We start from the raw sequence: 27,011 nt of genomic DNA, 5'->3' as shown, positions 1-27,011 counted from the left end.
GATGTCCCCCCAAACAATTCTTTTTGTACAAAACTCAAGATGTTAATCATCAGCAGACAAAAACATACTTGAAGCTGCCAGCCAACAGCTCAGTGTACACTGCCACTGTTATAAATATTCCTATGCAAGTATCATGTCTTCAAGACATATTATTCTAACTCATTTTTAAATAAGATCAACAGTAAAATTAATATGTTATTGGTATTTTTCACAAGCAACTTTGTTCTCACCCTGACAAGAGTGATGCAACCCATGACCAATCATGTTCTGAATCACTGAAAGCTTATCTTAAAAAAAAAACGCAATTAAGAATCTTATAAAGTTGATAGTTTATTTTCATTTCACAGATAGTAAAACAAAACCTTAAAACAATTTAATAACTTTCCAAAGACTGCATAGCTACTTACTAGCTGGGTACTGATGAACAATAAAATGTGCTAAACAGAGAGAAAGCAGCAATATCCAGTCTCAGTGCAGGTTCACAAGATGGACTGGGTGGTTAATTTTTCGTTCTTTTTAATTTATTATTTTTCACATAACATCATTTTAAAAACTTTATACATATACATTGTGTTGTGATCCTATCCACTCCTCCCTCTCTCTCCCCTCCCCTGCCTTGCACATGCCCTTCTTCTTAGTTTTCTCACTTTTTGTTGTTGTTGATATTGTTGGTCCTAACATTTATTTAATAAGGTTTGCTTGGATGAGCTTAGAGAGAGGGTTATTTATTGAAGCATGGGCCCCTTGCCAATTCTTATGACACTGGAGAAAATGATACCTCTCTCCCCCTGCAACAATGACCTGTCAATAGCTCTTTAGGGAGAGAGGCATCATAACCAGCCGCTCAGTCCCTGATCCGTGATGTAATGTTGAAGGACCAGATTTCTGCAGGGTTTGTGCAGTATCAACCTGGGTAGTGAGCTCAGGATTACAAGGACAGGGTTACACCAAGAACACAGGGTGTGTTCCTTTTTTGTTGTTTGTTTATTGTTTGTTATGAAAATAAAAATTATTCTCAGAGTATATTGTTGAAGACAGAGTCCAAATAGTAGTATATAAGGACACAGAGTATATGCTTTAGTGCCATAGAATGGAAATATATTACAATGTATAATAATGTTTGCCAGGTTTTGCATGTACAAAATATAGATACTTTTCAGGAATTATATAGAGGACTTGATATATATATTGAATTCAATTTCATGCTTTTTTAATGATTTTTTAAATTATAAGCTCACATGTTATTGCATGGGTGTGTGTTCCTGTGTGTTTGAGCGTGTTTGTGTGCACACACATGACCATTCTATGTATCTCTATAGCAGTCAAAAGCCACACAACAACATGCTGAATCAGACAAGCTATTATATATTTTCATAATATAGAACTTTAAGGTATAGTAATCAACAGTGGCAAAATATTTGTCTTTGATATTAGTTGTGTGTGTGTGTGTGTGTGTGTGTGTGTGTGTGTCAGATCTAACCTGTAATTGAGACCAGAGAAAACAGTATGGAAACACCAATCCATGAGAAGAGCTTAAAAATTACCATGAACAGAAAAATATGTTTGAGTATTTAAAACCGTATAGAAAAAATAAATTAGATGAACCATCGTGTAAATATAAATTAAAAAAGATGACATTCTTAATAAATAAAGTTAACTATTTACATTTTTATATATTGCTGAAAGACTTAACTTAGATCCATAAAAACACATAAACAGGAAAAATAAATCCCAAAACAAGAGCAGCACATTTCTGCGCGCGAGGTGCAGGAAGAAGGTTGGGGTTGTATTTAGTTTTTGCTGTTTACTTTGCTTTAATCTTTCTTTTCTCTCTCTTTCTTCCTTTCTTTCATTTTTTGTTTCTTTTTATTTCTTTCTTTGTTTTACAGTAGACCAGTGGAATTCTCATGAGAACAGATTCTAAGCACTTCAATGAAAAGTCATATTTTTTGGTTGCTTCCAGAAGATGCTAAACAGATCCTAACATCATAATAATTAGAAATACCCTCAATAATTACGACAGTAATAAAAAGGTAAATATGATACATAAATATGGAAGAGCAGTTTGTAATATGAATACATTTTCTCTAGACGAGATCACAGTTTTGTAAATATTACATTTAAGTATATATATACACACATATATGTACAGCTATATATACATGTGCATATATATGTAAATTTTTATTTATATATAATATCTTTATATAGATAGATATCTGCAGAAAGGTTATTGATTATAGAGACCCAAGAAAGCAACTCAATAATTGTTCAAAGTTCTCCTCACTAGCTGCTGGTGTGAAGTTGAAGAAGCCCAACTTGCACTCAGGATGTTATCTCTTCTCTTAATGAAGCCTGTGATTTGGAAACTAAGTCTGAGAAGTGAGGATTCTGTTGAAGAAGAAATGGCAGACCTTCTCAGTCTGTAACTTGGAAATGCCTCCACCCCCAATCTTAGCATTCCTAGCTAGATGACAGTAGACTGACTTTTATACTGTAGGAAGCCACTGGATTTTGATCAAATCATTGGATTGGTAAATGCCAGAATAATGGAGGGAAATCTTATCCAAAGAGTAAACTATTCCCCAGTACACTCACTTAAGGTGGATGGTAATCCAGACCCTCCAGCTTTGTGCCTTGAAATGTCATTCAAGCACTCCCTGTCTCTGAAAAGGGCAGTGAGCCTGTACGTTTTTGAAAAAAAAAAAAACAAAAAAAAAGGGGGGAGGAAACTATGGATTTTGCATCAGGCTGTGTCTCCTATAGATTGGACAGTCCGTTTAAAATCCTCAGGGCATCATGATCCTCCCACTGTGAGGTAGGTAAGTAGCAGTATCCCCAATTTTCAGCTAGAGAAAATGAGGCAAATGTGGAGGCAATTAGATGACTTATCCAAGAACACCGAGTGAATTGATGGCTGCAGGCAAGCATTCTGGGGCTTTGGGCCAGACACATCAACTTCTATCTTGGTCATTATTACCTTGCTTTTACAGAGGAAATGATAGCTAGGAATTTGGAAAACTTGAATAAATCAAAAAGAGGCATTTCATGCAATTTGTTCTCTGTATTACCTGTTTACTTGGTTTGATCCTTTCTCAGTATTCAGTGGGATCACCTGCCTGGTCATGGAGCAGCTCTGAAGAACAGAGCTATGCAGTGTGGTTCTGAGTGCAGTCTTTAGGGAGCTCAGGGCTATACTGGCCGATACAAATATCGTATAGAGTAAAAAAGGACAAAGACACAGTTTCTATCCTTAATATTTGGTAACTATCAATATCAACCTTCCCCTGTCCCCTCTACCATAGACAGTCACCAAAGAAATGAACCAAATGCTTAGCTGACAACAACTCAAGGGAGAAAATGCCTTACTTCCTGGACCTACCACAATGTTCAGAAAGGGTTAGTCAGAGCCATAGAATCCCACTCTACATTTTCTAGAGAAATCTCTATGTCATCTCTATCTACTCAGTCTACAGAATAGTCTCCTCCAGGAAGCATAAAAACAGGGTTCATATTCTTAGACTTTAATAATGCATTTTAGTCCCTTGTAATCACTTTGTCTTCTATTAATTTCAATTTTTACAGTTTTGTCACCTTCAATTCCTTCTATTTATTTTCTCACTTGAAGTAGTTTCAGGAAAAACAATCACACAAACACACACAGAGACTCACACATAGAGACACACAGATACACACAGACTCACACACACACACACACACACACACACACTCAGAAACAGCTAATATGACTGCTTTCCTTCCTGTTCTTTTCTTCTCTTTCACGTCTTTTTCTATTTGTTTCTTTTTTAAAAAATCCACACAGGTAAAACCGTTAACAAATTGACAGTTACAACCAAGTTAAATCAAACCTGGAAGGGAGGTAGCTGAAATCTGTCCCAAAGAATTATTTTCAACAAATAGCATTTAAGCATTGGCCAACGTGGGAATGAGACAGAGAATGGTCTCGGCAATGGCCCAGTGTGCTGAGGCCAAGAGCAGCAGCTGGTTCCCTCCTTCTCCAAAGGCCTGCTATTTAAGACCTTTAATCTCTCCTTTACTCTACACCCCACTTCACCTACCCACACTGCTTCCCAAGGACTGACTGACTTCCCACACTGACTTCCCTCATGAGGCTGTTGGCACAAAATCTAGGGGGAAATGCAAGTCCTCTGGGCAGACAGTGTGTTGCGGTTTGGAACAGTTTCCCAGATGGAGCTCAGAGAACTGTCCATCTCATCTCTGCTTCCTTGCTGCTAACCGACTTATACTGTTTCAGCTGCAGAACTCTCAAGCGCTTTAGGGCACCCTAAGCTGTGGATGTACAATAGTGCTTCAGACCCGCCTCCTCCTGATTATCCCATTGTCCAAAACAGATGACTGAGGAGATGTGACAAGGAATTTATTCTCAGGAAGAAAATGAAACTGGGAATCAGTGCATTGCAAAAATACAGCTGACTGTCCTGCACTAAGGTCTGAGAAGACCTTATGAATTACACATCCCTTGTGGGCATGAGGCGAGCTACCAATTGGGTAGCCTCTTTTATCTATTAGGCTCAGCAAATATGAATTTGTTCTTAACAGGCTTGAATGGTAATAAGGAAGAAACTGGATGGGACTCTTCCTGGAAAGCACCCACCCCCCAATTCAGTCTATGAATCTTAATAGAGGAGCCAGCCTCCAGGAATCTTTGCCCAGCTGTAGAGTATAAGAACAGATGACAGGGAGACCCAAGATAGAGTTGGATAAAGATTGATTGGAAGAAGTTTCTTGTGGTTTTCTTGGCTTCTATAACCCTCCTACTGATAATGTTATCTTTGGGTCTTTGGAAATTTCTGGGTTACTTATCAGGAGGGATAGCTCTGTCACCATTCTTTTGCTTGTCCCTTCTAAGCTGACACAGCACATCTGAGCAAGAGAGGGACCTGAAGGGTTGACAAAAGTTTGAGGATCTTGGAGAGATGATCATAATCATGCCAGTACTCCAAAAGATTGTTCTTATACTTTGCTATAGATTGGTCTGAAAATCCCAAAGGGAAATGCCCTATGTATAAATGAGATTTGCTTTTGGAGGAGCTGAAGTGCTTGACCCCGGCATTGGTGGCCACTTTTCCACTCTAGACTTCAACCTCAGAGGCTAAAGGACAGGACAAGATGCATAATATAAGCACTGTATCCATATTTATGGGTACCAGTGCAAAAACACCTTGGTACATTTCTTGATATTATGGACCACAGATGGTCAGTAGGTACCTTTTCAAGTGTTCTTGATCAGCAGGAAAAAGTTATTGATCACAATATGAAAACACAGTTGGCAAAGTTACTGTTGTTCCTAGTAGAAAAAGGGATATGATAGATTAACAATTAATGCTGGGCTGGCATTTTGCATTCTGTCCCAGACTTTGCTTTTATTGGCTATCTCCACTAGACTTGAGATCAATTGATATGCTATCATCTTTGTTATATAATTCATTTAGATCCTCACATAGCATTGCTTCCTTCTCCACCTTTCATAAATTATTTCAAAGTTAGCTATTCTATCCATATTATTCTTTATTAATCTCTTCCCATATTAATCCAGAGTGTATATATAGGTAACTGAAAAGGTGCAGAAAAAAAAGGCCCTGCATACATTGCTGGCTTCCATAGGCAATTAACTCATTTCCTCTTAACATTTAAAGACTAAATATGGGAGTGGAAGGAGCGGTGCCCAGCAATGGACGTAGAAATATGTCCTAACATCTGAAAAATTATGTGGAAAATATGATGGCTATCTTGGGTGCTCAGTCTCGATCTGAAGGGCTTCCTTTCCATATTCCTTTAGTATATAGTCTACATTGCCAATATCCAAGATGTTTCAAAACTGGATCTGCTGGGAGTAATGGAATAGTCTGAAGACCAAAGCTTATTCTAGCCTAGAAAGCTAGGAAGACTGGGATAAGGACAATAACTCAAGTTCTTGCTATTCCAACAGTCTCTGGGTAGCTCCAGCATTCCCAAGTTTAACACTGTTCCACTCGATTAGAAAATCTAACACTGGCTTAGACATACTGGACTTTCAGAAAGGGCTCCAGCATCTGGCATCCCGCAACTCTTTTCCAAAATGAAAAGTCTACTCATGAAAGACTTAAGCCCATGAATGTTTTTCTTTTTTTTCTTGTGGATGGGCCAAGAGGTGAGGAACTGTGAGAAAATATGATTCACTTTTGAGGCAGTCTACTTGGTTATATGGAGTCTGTTCTAACCTAGTCCTACCATCTTAGGGCTCTCAATGTATTTGGACAGAGCAGCAGGAAGAGTAGCAGCAAATGTGGTCCCAAGGTAAGATCTGAAAAATGGGTGGGATCTGGAAGGGGTATGAAGACCTCAAGTCTCAAGCAGGGAGCTGATAGAATACCTTAATTCTGCAGTCCTACACCATTTCCAGCTCAGCCTTGCACCCTGGTGTTGGGACAAAACCCCCATGGCAGCAAAAATATTGGTGAGCTTTGCACACCTTGGAGTATTTACCATTTGGGGAGGCATAGTTTCCTAGAAGGTTGGTGACTACAACCATTTTACCTCCAATCCCACAGCACTACACAATGATGTAACATACTACATATTCTGAGCCTCACATTCTAAGATTGGCTTTTCAGTACTTGGGCTTAGTTTCTATAACCCACTTCTCCCAAGGGCTGTGCTCACTGGGAGCTTGGGAAATGAAAGATTGATTTTTTTTTCATTTTGTTCATTTTTTCCAGTTTTTTTTCCTACTCAGTTTCCAAAAGTACCCTCACACAGACATTAGTATGGGTGTGTATGCATGCCTGTGTACTAACCACAGATGTGCATACTCCTTGATACACACACAATTTCGTTGTTTGGGGCTGTGGTCATGTGAAAAATGGAAAGAACTTTCAGAGGCTCTGGGACTACATGCTGTGTGTGCAATCCATCTTAGATTACAGGATAGTATTCCACTCCATCATTCAACATGGTGAGACTCGGTTCATTGCCCCACAGTTGGTCCTTCCTGGGTGAAATTAAAGGCAGACCGGTTGGGTGCTAAGGATCCCTGGTGTGGAGAGGCCTTTTCATTGAGCAGCAGACTGTGAAATCAATACCAGAGGGATGCATGTCCTGGCGTTGGGAAATCTTTGACACCTGTCTTTCCTTAGCCATGGCTATATCCACGAAGGTCTTTCCGGCTGTGTTCTTGGGCCTCAGGGTCCCGACAGGCGCAGTCATCTTGTAGGTCACAGGACATAGGAAAGGGAGTGACCTGCAGAGAGTAAAACAAGAATGAATCAGAGACTTTGGTCTGATTTTCAGATTGGTAGTAAAAAGGAAGTTAGTAGATTTGAAAAATAAATTCAAGTTCAAATCACAGTTCTAATTTTAGATAGCATCACAATAACTGTTTCCCATAACACAAGAGTCATTAACATGGCAGATTACATTTGCAAAAGTACCTCTGTCAGGGAATGTACTTTTCAGATAAGAAATTACTAATTCTGAGTCGCTTTTACAAGTGTCTACTAATCAACTTTTTATCAATGATGAGACTGAAACCAAGAAAGGGACACTATTTTCTTCAAAGAAAATGATCCATCTGCTACTTAAAGAATGACAAACTACTTCTGTCTGCATGTTAGAAGAAACTGAGTAAGCTTCATGGTCTGAGCAACAGGAGTAAAGATTGTAATGAGTGCTAATGCAGCCTGTTACGATAATTGTACTGTGAATTATCTAACAAGTAGAACTTCTGTGATGAACACATTAAAATAAACGATGAGAACAGATTGTTGAAAAGAACAACGTTTTCTATACATAGTGGCATATCTGGTTTGAGGAGGCAAAATAAAATCAAAAGAATGCACAAAACAATTTTGCATGACCTTGGATGGGGCCTGAAGTCCTGAGCAAGGAGCATTTTACATAAAAGTTTTGAATTAAATTTTGGGAGGACCTTTCTTGGAAACAGATTTTAGCATAAGACAAAGTACAAGGCCAAAGTTCCATTTCCAGTCCGTCCCTTCATGTGTTCTGTGACCTTGGGCTGGCTGGCCTTTCTAGAAAGTGGTAGGAAAAGCCCAACAGAGCAAGTGTCTGCCCTATCCGGCACATGATCCATCTTTCCACAGATTGCAGTACAGTCCCTGCTGGAGTCCCAGCCTGAACTAACACAAGTCGATTGCACCGTATTGCATCATGACATTTGCTTATAACTTTCCCCAGAGGGTCCCCCATCTGCGCAGATGGATTTAATGACCTCATTCGCCTCCTGCCTAGGCAGGGTCTCCAAGTGGTCACGATTGTCTCTGAGAGCATCTTTCTCTCCCTTATTATTATGTACTTGTAGACTAATTCATTCTCTCTCTCTCTCTCTCTCTCTCTCTCTCTCTCTCTCTCTCTCTCTCTCATCTCTTCTCTCTTACCTCCATAACTATTAAACTCTATTCAACTTGAACTATTTGTAATAATTTAAATTTAAATATTCACCTTAGCCCCTCTTTTTCACCCATCTCAACCAGCTCAGGGAAAACCTCGAATATGTTACAATTTCTGGAGCCTTAGAAACTCATTAATTAAATAAGAACAGTGGAAATACGACCTTATATCTCTTGACACTGTGATAAAGGATATATAAAATAGCTTATGAAAATTATCTAGCATGGGGCTTGATAAACTGTGATCAATTATATAGACATATATTCATGTACATACATTACACTTATACTAATACATCATTGTATTAATTAATACAATTAATTAATACATTAATATAATTCGTTAGTACTGAGATAGGGTCAATAGTGTTCTGTATTATTTTCTTCGAGCCTAAGCCACAGAAAGCATGAGTTACTCTGTATTTGCTCCATGGCTAACTACCATGTCTATGATATCTCTTTATATTTCATTTCAATTTACAGGGACTTGGAGCTGGTCAGTTTCAATCTTTCCCCGACTTAGCACCTGTTTTATCCTTTACACACACCTCCTTTTCCTTCTTTGGTACATTTAAATTCTAGCCTCTAAGACTTTGCAGCAAAACAAAACAAACAAAACCAAACAAGAAAAAAGCATTTTCAAGCATTCTTCCTAGTCATTCTCAGACTTCTTTTCCACAGCCTCTCCATCTTTAGGAGAATGTTAGAACTGGAAATTTACAAAGAGAAACCTTCTATCCATGATGGAGAAGATAAATAAGGATCTGAGACAAACTCCAATTGTTGATCTAGTCTGGAAAGGACCACACTGGCAGCCCTAAGGCCCAGACTACATGTCTTTGCTTCATGCTCGCTGAACAGTTTGGGCAGATTCTCTCTCTGCCATAGCCCATACTTTCAACATGTATAAAACAGAGATCAAAAGAGCAGCAATACATCCTGTCATATGGTAGTGAGGAGAAAACATGAGGAATCACACAGAAGCCCCCAGAACATGGCCCAACACATAGGGTATAAGGATGTACTCAGTGAGGACTAAGATATACAGAGTCAGACTTTTCTCTCACATATGCCACCATCTTCCCCGCCTCCTGTCACCTTCTTGCCACTTCCACCCAGACGTTGTCTTCAATTTGTCCATCCTTCACCCCATCTTTCTCCTGGCCTCACTCCAATTCTGTACTTAAAACCTTCCCTTTACCTCTATTGGCTTCTCTATACCCTCCCTGAACCTCTTTCCCATCGAGCTCTGTTTCACCAGGGCAACTTAGTATCTGTGACCCACACATCTGAGTATTTGGCAAATTCTGACTCTTAGAAGAAAATCACTCCACTCAAAGCTCAAGACCTGATGTCATTTGAGCACTATATGGTTCTCGTGCCTTACCTGCACCTTTCCTCGCACCTTCTCTGTGGTGTATTTACTTATAGAGTTTTTAAGCATTCCATTTTTTCTCATATTTAAGACTTTAGCATTTCAATTTCTTCTGTCCTAACTGTTCTTCCACATATCTTATCTAAAGTCTAATCCCCCTTTTCTTTAGTCTTAGGATATCATAGCATATTATTTTTACACTTTTTCCCCACCCCCTATTTTTACACTCTTACTACACAGAATAGCTTCTTGTTTGTGTGTGTCTGCTCAGCCTGCGAAGGAGGAGGGGCTAGTGTTGAACTGAATCTTAGCCAAGCAATAGCCTTGAGTAGCTTCATCACTGGCTGGCATATGAATGCACAAACAGATCACCAGCACATGTCATGGAGTTTCCTGATTTGTATAGCAAGCATTGATCTTTATAATCTATCATTCAATATGCCTGAAAATATTTCTCAGTATCGAAAAATAGGAAAGCAAACCCTGTCCAGAAATAAAAGAGTAAAAATTAAATTATATAGCTCCTCTGTGTGTGTGTGTGTGTGTGTGTGTGTGTGTGTGTTGTGTGAAGTCTTGAGCCTTTTACAGGCTAGTCCAGCTTTCTCCCTCTGAGCTACCCATACCTCTTGTCTAGGAACTAGAAACAATTTTACCAGCAAACTCTGCCTTGCCTGGTTCTTTTCCTACACTCTTTAGTTCCTTTAACTCCTCCAAAGTCATTGGCAGGCAGAGCTCTGGCACCAGCTGATTCTCACACTGGTCTGGTTATGTTTGAAAGAGACTTCTATTCTCTATCCTAGCAAGGACAACCCTGGGAGCTTTAACATTCCTTAAACAGACTCATCTGGAAGTAAACAGTAGGGAATATAATTAGAATATGATAAAGAAGTTTGGTATTGTAGACTCCCGATGAGAGATAGTGCCTTCAAAAAATCTCCACAATGTTCTGGTGAGGAGTCAGTGAAATTAGCTTCTCTCCAAACCAGCTTGTAGACCTTTGTCCCTTATGTTGAACCTAGCCCTAAGCTACTCTCAACCTGCATTATCTCATTCTGTGCTTCCCAGCAACCCTAATAAGGTAGCTATTCTTACTACCCCGATCTTATACCTTAGAGGAAACAAAGATGCAAAGAAGTGAGTCACTAGCTGGCAGGTGGCCAGGAACATGCATCTGTGCTTATCATTATTTCTCAGTGCCATGCCCATGCCCCCCAAAAGCAAGAACAGGAGTCAAATTCATCTCAATGCAAAGGAAGATCCCTAAGTATGGGAACAAGAACCACAGTTCAATATAGTAAGAACTACAAGACTAATTTCCAGTCTTTGAACCCCTATGTAGATTCCCTTGTGTGTTGCCTCCCATGAAAATCTGCCACACACCAGGGTGACCAGATAACATTTAAAGATGTCCAAAAACCATGTAGCTATGCTGTCCTATGCCAAACTCTGTTAACAATACTGAATCAAGGAGGGAAGGGAGGATTCTCTCTCTTTTCCTCTTGGCTAGTGGATGGTGCTCAGACCTGGGATTTCTCCATCTGGGTCAGCTGCCCATGTTTACCCCTTCATCTATGGGAGTGCATGGCTTAGGAATGCAGCTTGGGCAAATGTACCACAAAGCTCTGGCTGTGAATCTTGTCTCAGACTGGGAGACAGGCAAGGGCTAGATTCTGACTCATACTCAAAAGGGAGGAAGCAGGCAAAATGTGAGTGTGTGTGTGTGTGTGTGTGTGTGTGTGTGTGTGCTAAAGAAACAAGAGGTATCTTTTGCTGACAGTCTGAAAGCTTTAGTTCTGCTACTTCATAGCAAGGTACCTATGCTATGGCACCTTGGATCAGTCACTGTATGTCCCTGAGTCTCAGAGGCCGTACAGTGTACATATAAATAGTTAACAATCCCAGTAGATAAAGACATGGCACATACAAACAACATGGTTCTTGGGAGTGGGATAGATACAGTACCTGATACAATTCAATGAATGGAAAGAATGGAGTGCTCAATTGTGGGGAAATTATTCATGATTGACTAAAAATGTACATAGGTATAATGAGGAAAAGTGCTGGTAGAGATAGAAGGAGAACTTAGGTGTGAGCTCTTGCCCTGTAATTGACTTAAGGTGTGCTTTCTTTTCTAAGCCCCAGGCTCTCTTTCAGTAAAAATGGAGGTAATAAGAATTGTATCAAGAGAAATTCCTTTCCACAAAGTATGAAGCCCAGGAAAAAGACATTTATAACAGTCTATGCCACAAAATATGTGTTGGATACATGATGGTGATAATGATCATGATGGTTCTGGTCATGGTGCTGGTGAATATGGGTCATGTCAATGCTGGCATTGATAGGAACATGCTGAAGACAATGGAGGCAATGAATGATAGTGACAACAGTGACAGTGACAGTGAAGACAATTTTTAAAGGAAGCATGATTGGATTCCCTCACAGGAACAAATTAAAAGTCCTTTCGGTGTCTTATCCACAGGAATATGTCATGGCCAATCTTGAATGGGAGGGGGACAGAAACACCTTTGGTATCTGTGATTAGCAGCCATGAAATGATTGGGATTTTCTGTTTAGCAAGCTGCTTGTGTTCTGCTACTAATCCTTTCAGTTTGGCATATTGCGTCTTCTAAGGAGCATTCTTGGCTCCTCTAAGCTGCTACGATATTTGCAATCCTTGCTGTACTTCCCTATTACCTTTGGAGGATGATCAGACAGACTGGCTTAAGTTGTAAAATCCTTATCCCTCTAGGCTTCTTTCTTCCTCCTCTGTGCTCTTATCTGGTTCTGTAAAGCAAGAAGTGACTTCGTTCACACTTTCCCTAATTGATATCTGGGTTCTGATATAGTCTATGCCCTCTTCCAAAGACACTTTCTTCCTTTCACCCTGTGCCTGCTTCTCTCTTAAACCTTTCACCTTAGGCCTTATGGAAGTAATATCTCGTCTATGAATCCTTGTTAATACACCCCATTTGCTATATTATCACCAACACATTAAGTTACTAAAATTAACTTACTAAAATTAACTTACTAAAATTATTACATATTTTTTATTTTTCAAACAATGAGAGCAGCCATTGTGGACAGCTGCTTTGTACTCAAGGCTTGTGGCTCCAACAAGAATAATAAGCCAATACCTTAAGAAGCAGAAGCCTGCCTACCTCTTCCTGTCTACCTCATGTTACAAGGTGTCTGGGGTTTGGGGTGGGAATTGAGTAAGTCCTGTTATCAAAGTTTCTAATATTTCTTTTGTATGCCAACATGGCCCAGGATATTGTACAGAGTGGATGTTGGTAAAGGCTGGTATATACACAGTGGATGTTGGTAAAGGCTGGTATATATACAGAAGAGGAAGACCAGAAGAAGTTCGCAGATGAAACAATGAGCCAAGTAAGTAGGAAGCCCTAGTTCAGGGAAGTCTATCTTAACCAAGTGTCCGGAGTATATGGTTATGTATAAAGGAAGACACTTGCTAGAAGTGAAAATGGAAGATGCTTTGACGAGTCACAAGCCCATTGAAAAATGGTCATGAAGGTTAAAGGCTGTTGATATGTTTATTAAAATCATTGACCTGTATCTCAGATCTGCTCGCTCCTGGCTGGATTACGTAAGACTTTCTAAGTCCAAGTTTCATCAATATCTGCAACAGAGTTCCTGTACTAGTGACATGAAATACCAGGGGAAAGCAGTTACCACTGTGCATGACAATGAGACAACTGTCATTAAATCTCTAGACATGGGGGATCCTAATCCCACATAGATCTCTGTGACCTTGTCCTCACATTTGACCTGACAGAATCTGTTTTCGTCCTTGATGGACAGTTCAGGAAACACAAAAGAGATTCCTGCCAAAATTCATTGCGTAGCAAGTGCTCAGCGGGCACATGCTTCTGTCTGTAACATCCCTCGTGGATCAGTTTCTTACTATCAGGCTGAGTGATCAAAGAAAGAAAATTTCCCATGATAGGGGTCAAGGGTATGGGTGAGAATAAAATAGACATAACAAGTAAGTAAGGTCAGAAACATAAAATCAAGAAAACTTCTTCTTTCCAGTAAGAGGTTTCTTACTGTGGAAGCTGGAGAAAGAAACAGAAATTTGCTCCTGTCCCATGTATACACAGAATAATCCCCAAGCTGGGCATTCTGGGGTGTCAGGGATTACCTAGGCAACACTGTTTCTGGGAGAGCTGCTTTTGTGTGCCACAGGGAGGGTCCCCCACCCAAGTTCTCTGGCAGCCTTGGAACGCCATAAAACGTCTGTAGCCTAAACTGAGAGAGCCATGCCCAGGTGCACTGAGAACAAGGCCCTATTCACAGGTACTTTCGCCTCTGAGACTCAGCCCTGTGCAGAAGAACGAGCAGAACCTGTGAGTCACACAGAACTTGACTTTAATTTGGACTCTACCAATCATTGGTCAAATGAACTTGGGCAAGCCTCATAATCATTTGTAGTCCAAGTCAGTTCATCTCCTCTGTACAGGTAATATTGACCTGTCAGTGTTGACATGGGGATTAAAAATGAGTCTTGGCTCAATATTTTATATCTGCAACATAAATACAAGAGAAGGGAAGGGCAGTGAAGATGAGAGAAATACAGAGTAATCTGTACAGAAGTCTCAAATTTCAGCAAAAGGAAATTCCAGGAGAGGGTCTGGCCTGTGAGGTGATTTACATACATGTTTGCTATTCTTGGATTGTTGGTTTGTGTTTTGTCTTGTTTTACTTCTTATAATCCTCTTCAAACCAGTCTACTGAGAGTAGCTGGGTGTATACAAATGATGCTTCAACGTGAGGCTTGAAGCTTATTTAGAAGGTACACTGGGCAATCTAAAAGGGAGGATGTGTGATGTTAATGTAAGATACTTTCCCTCTTCTTTCTGGAGTTCACACTTTGAGAAGTGTTGAGCACGAGTTTAATAACTATGACAATGTCACACATGGCCCGAGAAAGTCCATTAGCCTCTATAATCCATCCTCTTTGTCATAGAACCCGACCTTTCTGTCCCAAACCATATTCTCCTTCCCTGAGACACCCCTCCTCCTTAGAGCTAAATATACATACATAGGGAACTTTTATCCCCAAAGTCCTGAATCATTCACAAAGACAACTGGATGAGCTGTCACTGTGTCACTGATTTTCATTAGGCTCTCTAACAGACAAGTCTTACAAGCATAAAGTTGTATTCATCTAGTCTTACTGTGCATACACAGTCTGGTCCAGAGAAGAGGCTCAGTGGACAATCATCTCACTGGGAAAAGAAAGTCTGAACACATGCAATATTCTGCTTGATCCAGAAGGATAGAGAAGCAGAAAGCAGAAGATGTGAATGGGGGAAACACACAGACACAGACACAGACACAGACACAGACACACACACACACACACACACACACACACACACACACACACACACACACACGCCCGCGCTTAGTAAATTACTATAACAACTTGGAGTCTACATGTAAATTTCCATCACATTACTTTGCCTCTCCACAACACATTCTTGTAAAAACAGTAATACATTAAAGAAGGCTCCCAAATAGTTTTATGATATTTTAGTTTATAAATTATAAAAGCATAAAATTATTTTAATCAGGGGCACTATTTGACTAACTTGTGAGCTTAATCAGGGTTGAAATTCTTAAGAACTTGCTACTGAAAATAAAACTACACACTACATTATTTAAAAGAAAACCCAGAGTACTCTGATGGGCTAAAATATGAATTATGATAGGTTATATTCACTGGAAGCAGACATCAAGACACTTAAAACTGCTTACACCTTCAATTCCGGTCATTTCAGTCCGAGAAATGATTTTGTGAAGGAACAATTGGAGCTCTGAAAGCACTTACACGCACAAAGAAATGAACATAACTCAAAAGTTCATGACAAGAGTTAAAATAAATTGTTACGTAGCTCAAATGCTGTACATCGCCGTCGACTAATAAACATCAACAGAGAAAAATATTCCTAAAATGTTAGACCATTTGTGTGTATAAATTTTCCTGTGCCAAATAAACAGAAGTTAGAACCAAAACTGAGAATGCACTGATTCACAGAGACATGCATACCTTTATACTTATAAAATATGTAAAAAAAAAAAGGCAAAAGAACAAAAAGGGGGCAATGTCATTTTCTTCAGTGGTATGACCATTGGTAAGTTACCCTTGCTACAGTAAATAACCCCCACCCAGGCTCAGATAAGAAATCATACAAAAAAAAATGAAGCTAGAAAGTAGAAGCTGGACATGTTCAGAAGGAAGGGTTTCAGTGGGAGATGGGGAGAGAAGCGTAAAAAAAAACTGGAATTCATTATAGCAATATATGAACCAAACAAGAAACATGTTTAGTACAAAAAGTAACCATGATTTTCTTCAGGGTGAAGGATATTAATTATATTCTTTTCTTTCCACACTTCCCAAAGAGTGAGACATATATTATTCCACTATTAAGACAAAAGTCATAAAATTTATCAACAGGAAATTGCTTTTATTCTCCTATATTAAGTAGAAAGCATGTATCTTCAGTCTTTTAGCAATAGTACAAAACCAAAACCACAAAAGGTCAGGCATTTTGCGAAAATACTGCCCACTTGGGACTGAATGGATTCCAGAGAACCCCAGCATTCTTATTTGTCAGCCATTAACAGCTCTCTGATTTGAGTAGTATGTGCTCAGCGGTCTCTAAAATGTGAGGCCTGAGCCTGTTTTGTAAAACAACTCTCATAAGGTTGTAAGAATAGCCGATGGTTTATGTTGGCAGTCAGAAAGCTTGCATCATTTCCTCTGTTATCTGGCCCAAATCACCCACCTTCTGGCCTCAGTGTCCCAGTAATGAAATGGGGAGATTGTGTGGGATAATCTCTGAGTCTTTGACTATCATTTAGATTCTTTTTTTTTTCTAGCGATTCAGTTCACAGTTCTTTATGATGGAATATTTGAGAAAATCATCTCTGAGATGGAAAAACCTGTCTCATGTTATAGATGGCTGCAAGCACCAGATCATTTCTTCTCCATGGTTAACATGACTGCTTTTCAGCTCTGGGTGCCCAGGTGTCTCACCCTTTTCAAAAGTGGAGCCCCAAATTCTCATCTTAGCTCTTCTCAGGAAGTTAGCAGAGGTGATCACCACTTTTTATGGTAGCTGATAAGCATCTTGTCCTAATGTTCCTGTTTTAGTACAAATAATTGAACCCCTGCATGTGGGTAATGCCAAGGGAAGAAAATGATGTCCAAGTCCTCTTCCCACATGTAGACAAGGCCCTTCATAGACCTCCTATTTTACAGGCGTAAAGACAAAATAGATAACAGAGTGCTCAGAGGGCATAGATAGTCTAATTGCCGATGTTCTGTGTTGGATTACCTTACGTTTTGGATATATCATTTAAAATATATATTCTCTCTAGAATTTACAAGCAACTCACTTGCTTTAAATGATTATTTCCTTGCCATCTCCTTGTCCCTTCCCTTGTTGTCATGGCATAGTTACTGCACACACGGAAGAGCCTCCTGTTTCCAGTCTTCTCTTAAAGTGTGAGTTTTCTTTTACTTAATTGCTTCTACAACCTGACACTAAGCTTTGAGGACCAACTCTGCAAAGTCCAGCTAGCTCCCAGTACATGATAGCCACTTGACTACTAAGTAAAGGAATCATCATCATCATCACCATCATCATCACCATCATCATCACCATCATCATCATCATCATCATCATCATAATCATAAAAAATCTAGAGTGATATCAAGCCTGAAGACAGAGCAAGAACATGGCCAAAGCAACAAGTCATCTAACGTGTAAAAAAACCTTAGTCAGTAGGCTGGAGAGCTCCTGAGGAGGCAGGTATGAGGAGGCTAAAGTTGACATACCTTTTTGGTCTTTACTGTGGAGGTGCAGCAGTCCCCACCATCATAGTTGCAGAAGGCTCGATTGTTGATGGCATCACAGTAATTGTCTCCCATGAATGGCTATAAAAGGGAAGAGAAGCAAGGAGGAAATGAGGCTATGTTATTATCCTGGCATGACAGAGAGCTGCTCTCAGCACTTCACTGAGGCCTCTATGGTTGTCTGGCAGTCTTTCTTCTTTTTACAACTCTCCATCATCAGCCAACTTGGCTTTCAATCCCAACAACCCCTTGGGTACATTTTACTTTTTACCATTTATAAACATTTTTATGTGCCATATTTTTCCTTGCTGGAATATGACGATGCTGAGAAATATATTTTGTTTGCTGTAGTATGAAAATTAAAACAGTGTTCTCTCTCTCTTTTTTCTTCTTCTTCTTCTTCTTCTTCTTCTTCTTCTTCTTCTTCTTCTTCTTCTTCTTCCTCCTTTGCTTTCTTCCTCCCTTTCTTTCTGTCTTTCTTTCTTTCACTCTGAATTAGAAGGTACAGTTTACTTTAAGACAAAAAAATCTGGCTGTATATTTCTTGAATGACTTATAGGCAGATAAATGAGAAATCTGGATGTAACCTATTTGAATTACAGACATAAAAATTAAGGATTCATAAGAATTAGGCTCAAGATGGTGTGTATTAATTCTCTAAAAGCAATGCAGATCTACTCAGGGTTTTAGCCTTTGCAGGTCTATTTGTACATTTCCTCAAAACATATGAAGCCCCCATCACTATCCCCACTTCATAAGCTAACACCTGGAGAGTAAGGGTAAAAAGGAACTTGGTCAAAATCATGCTGGCAAAAAAAGTCAAGATCTAAACTTACCTATTTCCCTAATTCCCCTACCCATCCTATCGTGTTCTAGTTCATAGTAATGTATTTTCTTCAATCAATTCTAAACATTTTGTGTTTCTCCAGAAATGAGAGAAAGAAGATGGAGATCTTTGCTGTTCTGAATTCTGAGGGACTGAGGAAATCTAAAGACTCTCTTTGATGGCATACACACACACATGAATGTGTGTGTGTGTGTGTGTGTGTGTGTGTGTGTGTGTTTTTCCTCACTCCAATCATCAACACATCATCACAACATCATGTGTCTGTTTAAGTGTTTATGATGGCAGGAGACTGTAAGTCCGTAAAAACACGAGCAGTATTAATTTCATCTGTGTCTCCCAATCATATAGAAGCCTGATTAGAGTTAATAGTGTAAGAATCATGTCATCCCGAGACTGGTTCATCCCAGCACACTGCCATTGATTCACCTGTGGCCACTCTTCTTCCCATTGTGACTGGCTCTGAGGTGAATCAAGCTCACAAGGAATCTAGTCTGTGTTGCATGACTGGCTTTTGATATGTGCTCCAAATTCTCATTCATCCAGCCTTTCTGCCTTGCAACTCTGTATGTTAAATTTCTGTTTCCCTATTTCCCACTTGGAGTGTAAAACAGATCTTGGTAAGATAGAGCTAAAACCATTGTTGAGCTCATATATGTATGAGAACTCTCTCTCTCTCTCTCTCTCTCTCTCTCTCTCTCTCACACACACACACACACACACACACACACACACACACACTCACACACATGGCTTCAAGTTGAGAAATGACTCTACCATGTAACTTCCACTTCAAACACATTATTACATTCATATTCAACAACAAAACAGAAGCCCTTTTCCATTTGAATTCTTCTGCAGATAATCTGTGGACAGAGTACTAAAGGTAAATCACAGTCCCTTTCTTAAAATGAATAAAACTGGATTGGATAGGAGGAGTTGACTTTCTGCATGAGGTTTCTTCCCTTGGTGCCCTTTCCTGTAACCATAATCATCTATCTATCTATCTATCTATCTATCTATCTATCTATCTATCTATCCATTCATCCATCCATCCATCAATCCATCCATCCGCTCTTTCTTCTATCCATGTACCCTACCCACCCAGATCAAAAACTTTATGAAAGAAAATGTCATTAATCAAATAGTCACTTGACGCTATTATAGCAAAGCATTGACCTTGTCTGAGGTTGTTCAGTGAAAATGTCCTGGGGAAAATGACGTTTAAACGGAGATCATAATCATGTATAAGAGTTTATTAGTTGGAGTAGGAAGGAATATTTTTAAGAGACAGGAAACAACCTGAAAAAGATTGCTGAATATAGTTCTATCCTACATCCAGTTGGTACTTTGGATAATAATGCACTGAAAAAAAATCCTTCAGAATATAGCTCAAAAATCATCTCTACCCACTTTTGTGCTTTTTCTAGCAGGCTCTGAATGCTCTAGGTTCCCACATTTTCTTGTACTCATTTTACACATAGTATGGTCCATAATGTTAAATTTTATCTTTTTCTTCTTTATTATCACTGTAAAATTTTAACAGATTTGCTATAAGTCTTCTGGTTTCATACCCCAATTTTCTACAAAAATGTCTGGAAACACACAAAACTTTATCAAGTATAATGATCAATAAAAAGTTAGCAAATGGTGCATGTTGGGTGAATATATGAGGAACAAAAGATCACAGGTGACTTGCTATCATAGCTGACATAGCTGCTATTTTTAACTTGTGTGAAACTGTGTGTACACAGAACTTTGAACAGTGACTGACCATGTAATGAACTTAAATAGACTTTGAATAAATGAGTCTAACATTGACTAGGACTCAGTTGTGAGCAGAAGGGTGATACTCAGAGGTCCTGTCTATACCTTGACTTACTCTAGACACTTAAGGCTTAATATCTCACTCCTGGTCCAAGCATTTCTTTCTCTTCTGGGCATCCTTTTATCCTTAAATAAGACACAGAGTATTAGCTCTAAACAGAGAAGGAGAGAAGAAGATGAGGGGTAAGGGCGATAAGCATCACTGTCAGGGTTCAGTGCCCATCAGTGATGGAGGGTCTTTGGCCTCAATGCTGAGTCAAAGGAGAGATCAAATTCTGCTGTCACACTGAATGGCCAGACTGCCAACTCAGCATAATAAGTGCTCAGATAACTAAAGATGCCTTTCCCAAAAACACAGCACTGATTCAGAGACATGAAAAGAAGTAATGGGGACAAGGCCATCACCATATTTTGTCATTCTGAATGAAGCCTGAAGGAATGGGAGTTCTTGGTTCTTGAGGACTATGATGCTGCCTACCCTGAAAAATACATACATGATTACTAGCTACAGTAGCTACAGCAGGAAGAAACTTGTGGTCTTGAATGTCTTATGATGCTTATAGGAAATCATTATAAGCAGGAAATAGACAGAAAGGAAGAAAAGCAGCAGACTAGCAGGCAGAATATTTGGGCTCATGTTTTTATTCCGTGACTACCATGCCATACAAACATATATCAGTCTATTCATCTCTGACTCTAATTTTCCTGTTTATGTAGCAGTCCAGTAGAGCCAGGTCATGTTAAGAATATTCTCAACTTTGGAGTTCCACCAAATTCTCCTGGAAATAGTTGCCTGGGTCTGTTTCCTCATTTTTAAATAATTATTTGGTTTAGACAATCACTTTATTTAAAGAGTACTTCCAGTTCACACAGATTTTCGTAGGACATTATCAAGGTCCTGAAGTCTGAGACTACAGAGCTTTGATATCCATTCGGGAGAGGTTGTGAGACTCCTTTCCACCTCTATCTGAGGAGACTGGGAGCACCTGTTTCTTTCTACACCTTTGTTAGGGACACTATGTTGTATCTTCTCAGGAAGGGTCAAATTGATGCAGAGAAACAGCTTTGGTTTCCTTGTAATCCTTTCCTCAAGAACACACCTGCATCCCAAGAACTGGCCTATTGATCCCCATCCCCAAACTGTCGCTAGTAGAGCTAGCTTTCCACAATTCCAAGGCTGAAAAATGGCTTAACTGGGAAGTCAACAACTTTGAGGGTCAGAAAGGATCTTCTACTTGGACTCAAAGGTTCAGTTAAAAGTGACCAGATTGTTTCTGGTACTGAAGGATTAGTAAATGACTGAGGTATGGAAACAGACAGAATACTCCTGGAAGCAAGGAAATGGAAATTAAAAGAAAAATGACCTCACGTGGCATTATACAAGCAAAATGATGTATTGCTATTAGAGTACCTGCTATACTATTTATGTTACATAAATATGGTTTCTGTTTCTTATTGCCTTATACACACATGCACAGGTTGTGAGGGACTATGCATGTGTACTTGTGCATGAAAGCCTGGCACTGATGTCACATATAGTTTTCAATTCCTCTCTACCTCGCTTACTTTAGTAAGAGTCAGGTCTCTTACTAAACCTCAAGTTCACTGTAATGTTTGACTGGCTGGCTTCAAGCATGCTCCTGGATCTACTGCCCTGATGCTATAATTAAAAGTATATACATCACAGCCTTATTTATAATAGCCAGAAACTGGAAAGAACCCAGATCCCCTTCAACAGAGGAATGGATACAGAAAATGTGGTACATCTACACAATGGAATATTGCTCAGCTATCAAAAACAACGAGTTTATGAAATTCGTAGGCAAATGGTTGGAACTGGAAAATATCATCCTGAGTGAGCTAACCCAATCACAGAAAGACATACATGGTATGCACTCATTGATAAGTGGCTATTAGCCCAAATGCTTGAATTACCCTAGATCCCTAGAACAAACGAAACTCAAGACGGATGATCAAAATGTGAATGCTTCACTCCTTCTTTAAATGAGGAAAAAGAATACCCTTGGCAGGGAAGGGAGAGGCAAAGATTAAAACAGAGACTGAAGGAACACCCATTCAGAGCCTGCCCCACATGTGGCCCATACATATACAGCCACCCAATTAGACAAGATGGATGAAGCAAAGAAGTGCAGACCAACAGGAGCCGGATGTAGATCGCTCCTGAGAGACTCAGCCAGAATACAGCAAATACAGAGGCGAATGCCAGCAGCAAACCACTGAACTGAGAATAGGTCCCCCGTTGAAGGAATCAGAGAAAGAACTGGAAGAGCTTGAAGGTGCTCGAGACCCCAAAAGTACAACAATGTCAAACAACCAGAGCTTCCAGGGACTAAGCCACTACCTAAAGACTATACATGGACTGACCCTGGACTCTGACCCCATAGGTAGCAATGAATATCCTAGTAAGAGCACCAGTGGAAGGGGAAGCCCTGGGTCCTGCTAAGACTGAACCCCCAGTGAACTAGACTATGGGGGGAGGGCGGCAATGGGGGGAGGGTTGGGAGGGGAACACCCATAAGGAAGGGGAGGGGGGAGGGGGATGTTTGTCCGGAAACCAGGAAAGGGAATAACACTTGAAATGTATATAAGAAATACTCAAGTTAATAAAAAAAAAAGTTCAATAAATTCATAAGTTAATACTGGAATTGTGACTCTGCTCCTAGGTTATCCTGCCCAGATTGTAGGGTCTTAATAAAAAAAAAAAGTATATACTACACTGCCTGATGTATTGTTTTGTGAGTACTGGATCTGAACTCATGTCCTCAAGCTTGCATATTAATCACATTTCTGGTTGACCATCTTACTATCTGCTGTGTTCCAGTAATATTTAGCTATAAGCTATGTGGAAAGAAAAGCTCGCCTTGGACTCTCAGAACTGTTATATACTCGCTTTGTTGTTTTGTGTGTGTATGTGTGTGTGTGTGTGTGTGTGTGTGTGTGTGTGTGTTTCTTCATACCTCCCTATTCTATCTGCAGAATGAGTAATGACACTTCTGCTTCACCTAACGAGAACAATGTGTGTGTACACTGCTTAGTTGGTGTAGTGAATTGTAACCATCAAAATTAACACAACACCATAAGTATTTCTTTGAGGCTGAGACATCTCTTCTTGTGACTCACCTCACAGCCTTTGACACAGTGGATCCGAGCAGGGTGGGGATACCACTGGAGACCAGCAGTGCAGACAATCCTCTGCAGAGAGATGGAGAAAGGGATCAGGTGGGTTTGGGATTGGAAGGGAACCAGCTTTTCATTGGCAGCACATTAAACCACCCCACTTCTTTTGGACTATCCAAATTCTGACCTCACCCTGGTATTTACATGAAGAAGTTGCCCAGGTACTTGCAATAACAGGATCCCTAAGATTAACATAATATTTGTATTCACTGTATGTGTCATGGTTCTTTATTGCTGTGGCAGGAATAAGAGTTAAGGAGAAGCAGACTTGTGGGGAAGGAAACACAAACAGAAAAGCCTTTCTGAAAACTCCTGCTTGACCGTTGGCTTATGTATGTGTGTATATTTGTGACTGTTGTAGAGATGTTAGAAAAAAGTAGAGAATAAGGCTTCTCCCAGTATAAGCTCCTTCTCTCCCAACAACCTGAGGATCTTTTTTTTTTATTGGAACTTGTAGAATCTCTCTCCATTAGGAGGACAGATTCATCCACTCTGTTTTCAGTTCTAATGAATCCAAATATCTGAGTGCAGGACTGTGATTTTGAATCTGAAGAGGAAGCATCTCCAATGATGCTACTGTATCATATAATTATCTGAGAACAGCGGGGCTAGCTCAAGAATGAGGGACATTTGTTGTGGAGCTTCACGTAGCCTAAGAACCTTCTTGGTATGTTCTGCTGACAACTCCCTGAAGCTGCACACACTTTTGTTTCACAGAGAACTGGGGCTTCTTCACTGAAATACCTGTCCCACTTTGGCATCTGAAGAATCTTTACCTGTCCTCTAAATATCTCCACATATCACATCCTCCATGGTGCTTTTCACAACCATGTCAGACAGAACACACTCACACTCACACACAAGTACACATACACAAAAGGACATACACACTCACACACCTGTGTGTGCACATATGAAATGGTGTATTGTTTTAGAACTAATAACTACAATGATGATAATAACATTCAAAATATATTGAGTGCATTCTTGTCATTAATTACTTTGTGTATTATCTTATTTATTTCTTGCTACCAAGCTGTGAGGTAGGCATTAATCTTGTGTTATAGTACCATAAGCTTCCTAAGTTCCATAACTGTTAAGTGGGGGAATCCAGCATTTGACAATACCGATTGTTCCAGAAATGATTTAACTTATCACATAAAGTCCAATGTGACAATATTTTATAACATAGATGAACAATGAAAGAGAAAACCAAAAGGATGAGATGGTGTCCAGAATAGAACAATCATAAAAATCCTAAATATCCCTTTTAAAATTTCCCATATAAACTTCTCTTTTCATGTAGCTTTACAATTGTTTCTTTAAGAAAATGAAATATGTGCTTGTTTAAAATTAGCTATGGCTTGGACTAGCCATGTGAGTATGGAAGTTATATGTATGGGCAGAGATTGCTTTCCTGGATGAGTGCCAGTTGATTAATTTAATTAAGAAATGAGCAGTCACATGGGCCAGAAAGTGGGAAATGCATGTGACCATCCTATTTTCTCCCTGAGGGCAGACTTACATGAGAGCCAAAGTGTAATTAGTTTCTTGGCATGCTTCTAACAGAGGAAATCACATGACCCTAGTCTAAGACTAGAGTGACTTTCTTCTCTGTTTTATAACACTTCAGGTTCACAAATTTGATATCCTTGCCCGGGACAGTGCCTGACCCTCATAAATTACTCAGTAAATAGCTTTGTTTTGTTTTGTTTTAATGAAGGAATGGGTCCATTTCATAGTAGAGATCACTTTTTTCCAGGGGACAATAGCTTCTTCATTTGTCTTCCTTACTTCTTGATTGTCAGAATATTAGTGATATCATTTGCAATGACTAGTTGGCATAGTCTGAGTTAAAATTAATATCTTGTATAATGAACACAATGTCCATTATCTCTCCTGTGTTGGTAAGTGAAGTCATGGGATTTTCCAACTATTCACCCTTCTTTTTTGAGAAAGGGTTTTACTGTGTAGCCCAGGTTGACACATATTTGAGACACTCCTGACTTGTTGGCATTCGAGATCTATGCTGCAACACTATGACCATCGTGAAATTTGAAATAAAACATGTATGAGTAAAAATTTAACTTGAACTGCAAGAAGGTTCTTGAACATGTAAAATGTGTCCTGAAAAAGCCATAGCTTGCTATAATGACACATTGACATGAACAAATAGCAAGAATGGCTTCTTAGACCAAGCACTTAAGCTTCCTGACGGTGGATCCAGCTCTTAGATATCCCTGTATTCTTGGCACAGAGCCAAACTGAAGAACATAGGAAGCAATGTCACTATGCTTCACACTCATTTCTCCCTCTGCAGCCCAGCCACAGGGCCAAAGTGGACAAGCCCACCTGTTTTACTTCTCTAAGAGGCGTCAATAAGACTTTCTTCTATGAGTCCAAGGGTTTGCTCACAACCCAAACCCAAGGATATCAGAGAGTATTTAGTAAAGGTTCAAGAAAAAGAAAACAACCATATTGGTATCCACCAGGGACTTGATAACCATGCTGCCCTCCTTATTTGAGATCTAATTTAGTCCTTCTGTGTTGGTGTGGTTGCAGAACGTTCTGTCAGTTGAGGTTTATTTGATGTGAGTTCAGAAAAGGGACTTTTGTACTATCTGCATGAGCCTATTTATCTTTCCAAGTATTTGGATTTTCCACTGCTACTCAAGGCTGCACACGCCACCTGTTTGCCACAGGGCCCCTCTGTGTGCTGGGGAAACTACGAAAGGAGACTGGTAGTGAGAGCCAAATGAGAGGGTAGGTTGAGTGCACCACGAATTGGGAAGTCCTGTGGGGCCTCTCAAATGTCAACCCTGTTGGATTTCAATGAGACATCAGGCCCTGCCAAAGTCATTTATATGAGGTCTTGCAAGAGGGTTTCATTTTCTGCTTCTGAATGGAGGAAGATTGAACCATCTTTTCTTCAAGACAAATGCTCACAATACTAGCAGAACTAGAGAAGCCACCAGCAAAAGTTCATAGGAGTAAGTCTTGCTTAGGAGCTGGTAGGGTTTTAGAGCTTGATTGGGTCATGAAGGATCTGACACAATCAATGAACTATGTTGGGTAACTACAATTTACTACACAACTGGGAGGTAGTAGAAACTTTAGAGGCAAATCCTAATTTGAGGAAGTAGAGGCTAGGGCATGACTTTGAAGAATCTATGTCTTGTCCCTGATTCTTTCCTCTGTTTCTCTCTGGCTCCTAGCGGCTATGATGTAGGTAGCTCTGAGACATATACGTCCTCATGATGATATTGAACTTTGTAACACAAGGGTTCCTGAATCTCAGTGGTCAAGTTGCCATGGACTGAAGTCTCCAAAGCTACCAGCAAGAAGCAAACACTTCCTCTTATAGGTTTGCTCAAATATTTCTTCAGGGTGGTAAAAGTGAACTGTACAACTCCTCCTCATTAGCGATAAGCCTTCATTCTCACAGAATCATTACTA

The 27,011-nt window shown here is 39.7% G+C and overlaps 1 protein-coding gene across 2 annotated transcripts in view; it reads right to left on the bottom strand.

The window, feature by feature from the left end:
- Positions 1 to 312: 312 nt before the first annotated feature.
- Positions 313 to 27,011, bottom strand: part of Pappa (pappalysin) — a 238,007-nt gene continuing 211,308 nt past the window's right edge. Inside the window, exons 16-18 of one of the 2 annotated variants that reach the window (XM_039109884.2) lie at positions 23,499 to 23,570; positions 17,669 to 17,767; positions 313 to 7,261 (exon numbers count right to left, since the gene is read on the bottom strand). In XM_039109884.2, the coding sequence (XP_038965812.1) occupies positions 7,154 to 7,261; positions 17,669 to 17,767; positions 23,499 to 23,570 (279 nt within the window). In that variant the 3' untranslated portion in view covers positions 313 to 7,153. The remainder of the gene's footprint in view (positions 7,262 to 17,668; positions 17,768 to 23,498; positions 23,571 to 27,011) is intronic. The other variant, NM_001401319.1, reaches the window with a different exon arrangement.

This window comes from Rattus norvegicus, chromosome 5 (assembly GCF_036323735.1).
Source record: "Rattus norvegicus strain BN/NHsdMcwi chromosome 5, GRCr8, whole genome shotgun sequence".
In the NCBI taxonomy this organism is placed as follows: domain Eukaryota; kingdom Metazoa; phylum Chordata; class Mammalia; order Rodentia; family Muridae; genus Rattus; species Rattus norvegicus.
This window is presented reverse-complemented; position numbering and strand designations above follow the sequence as displayed.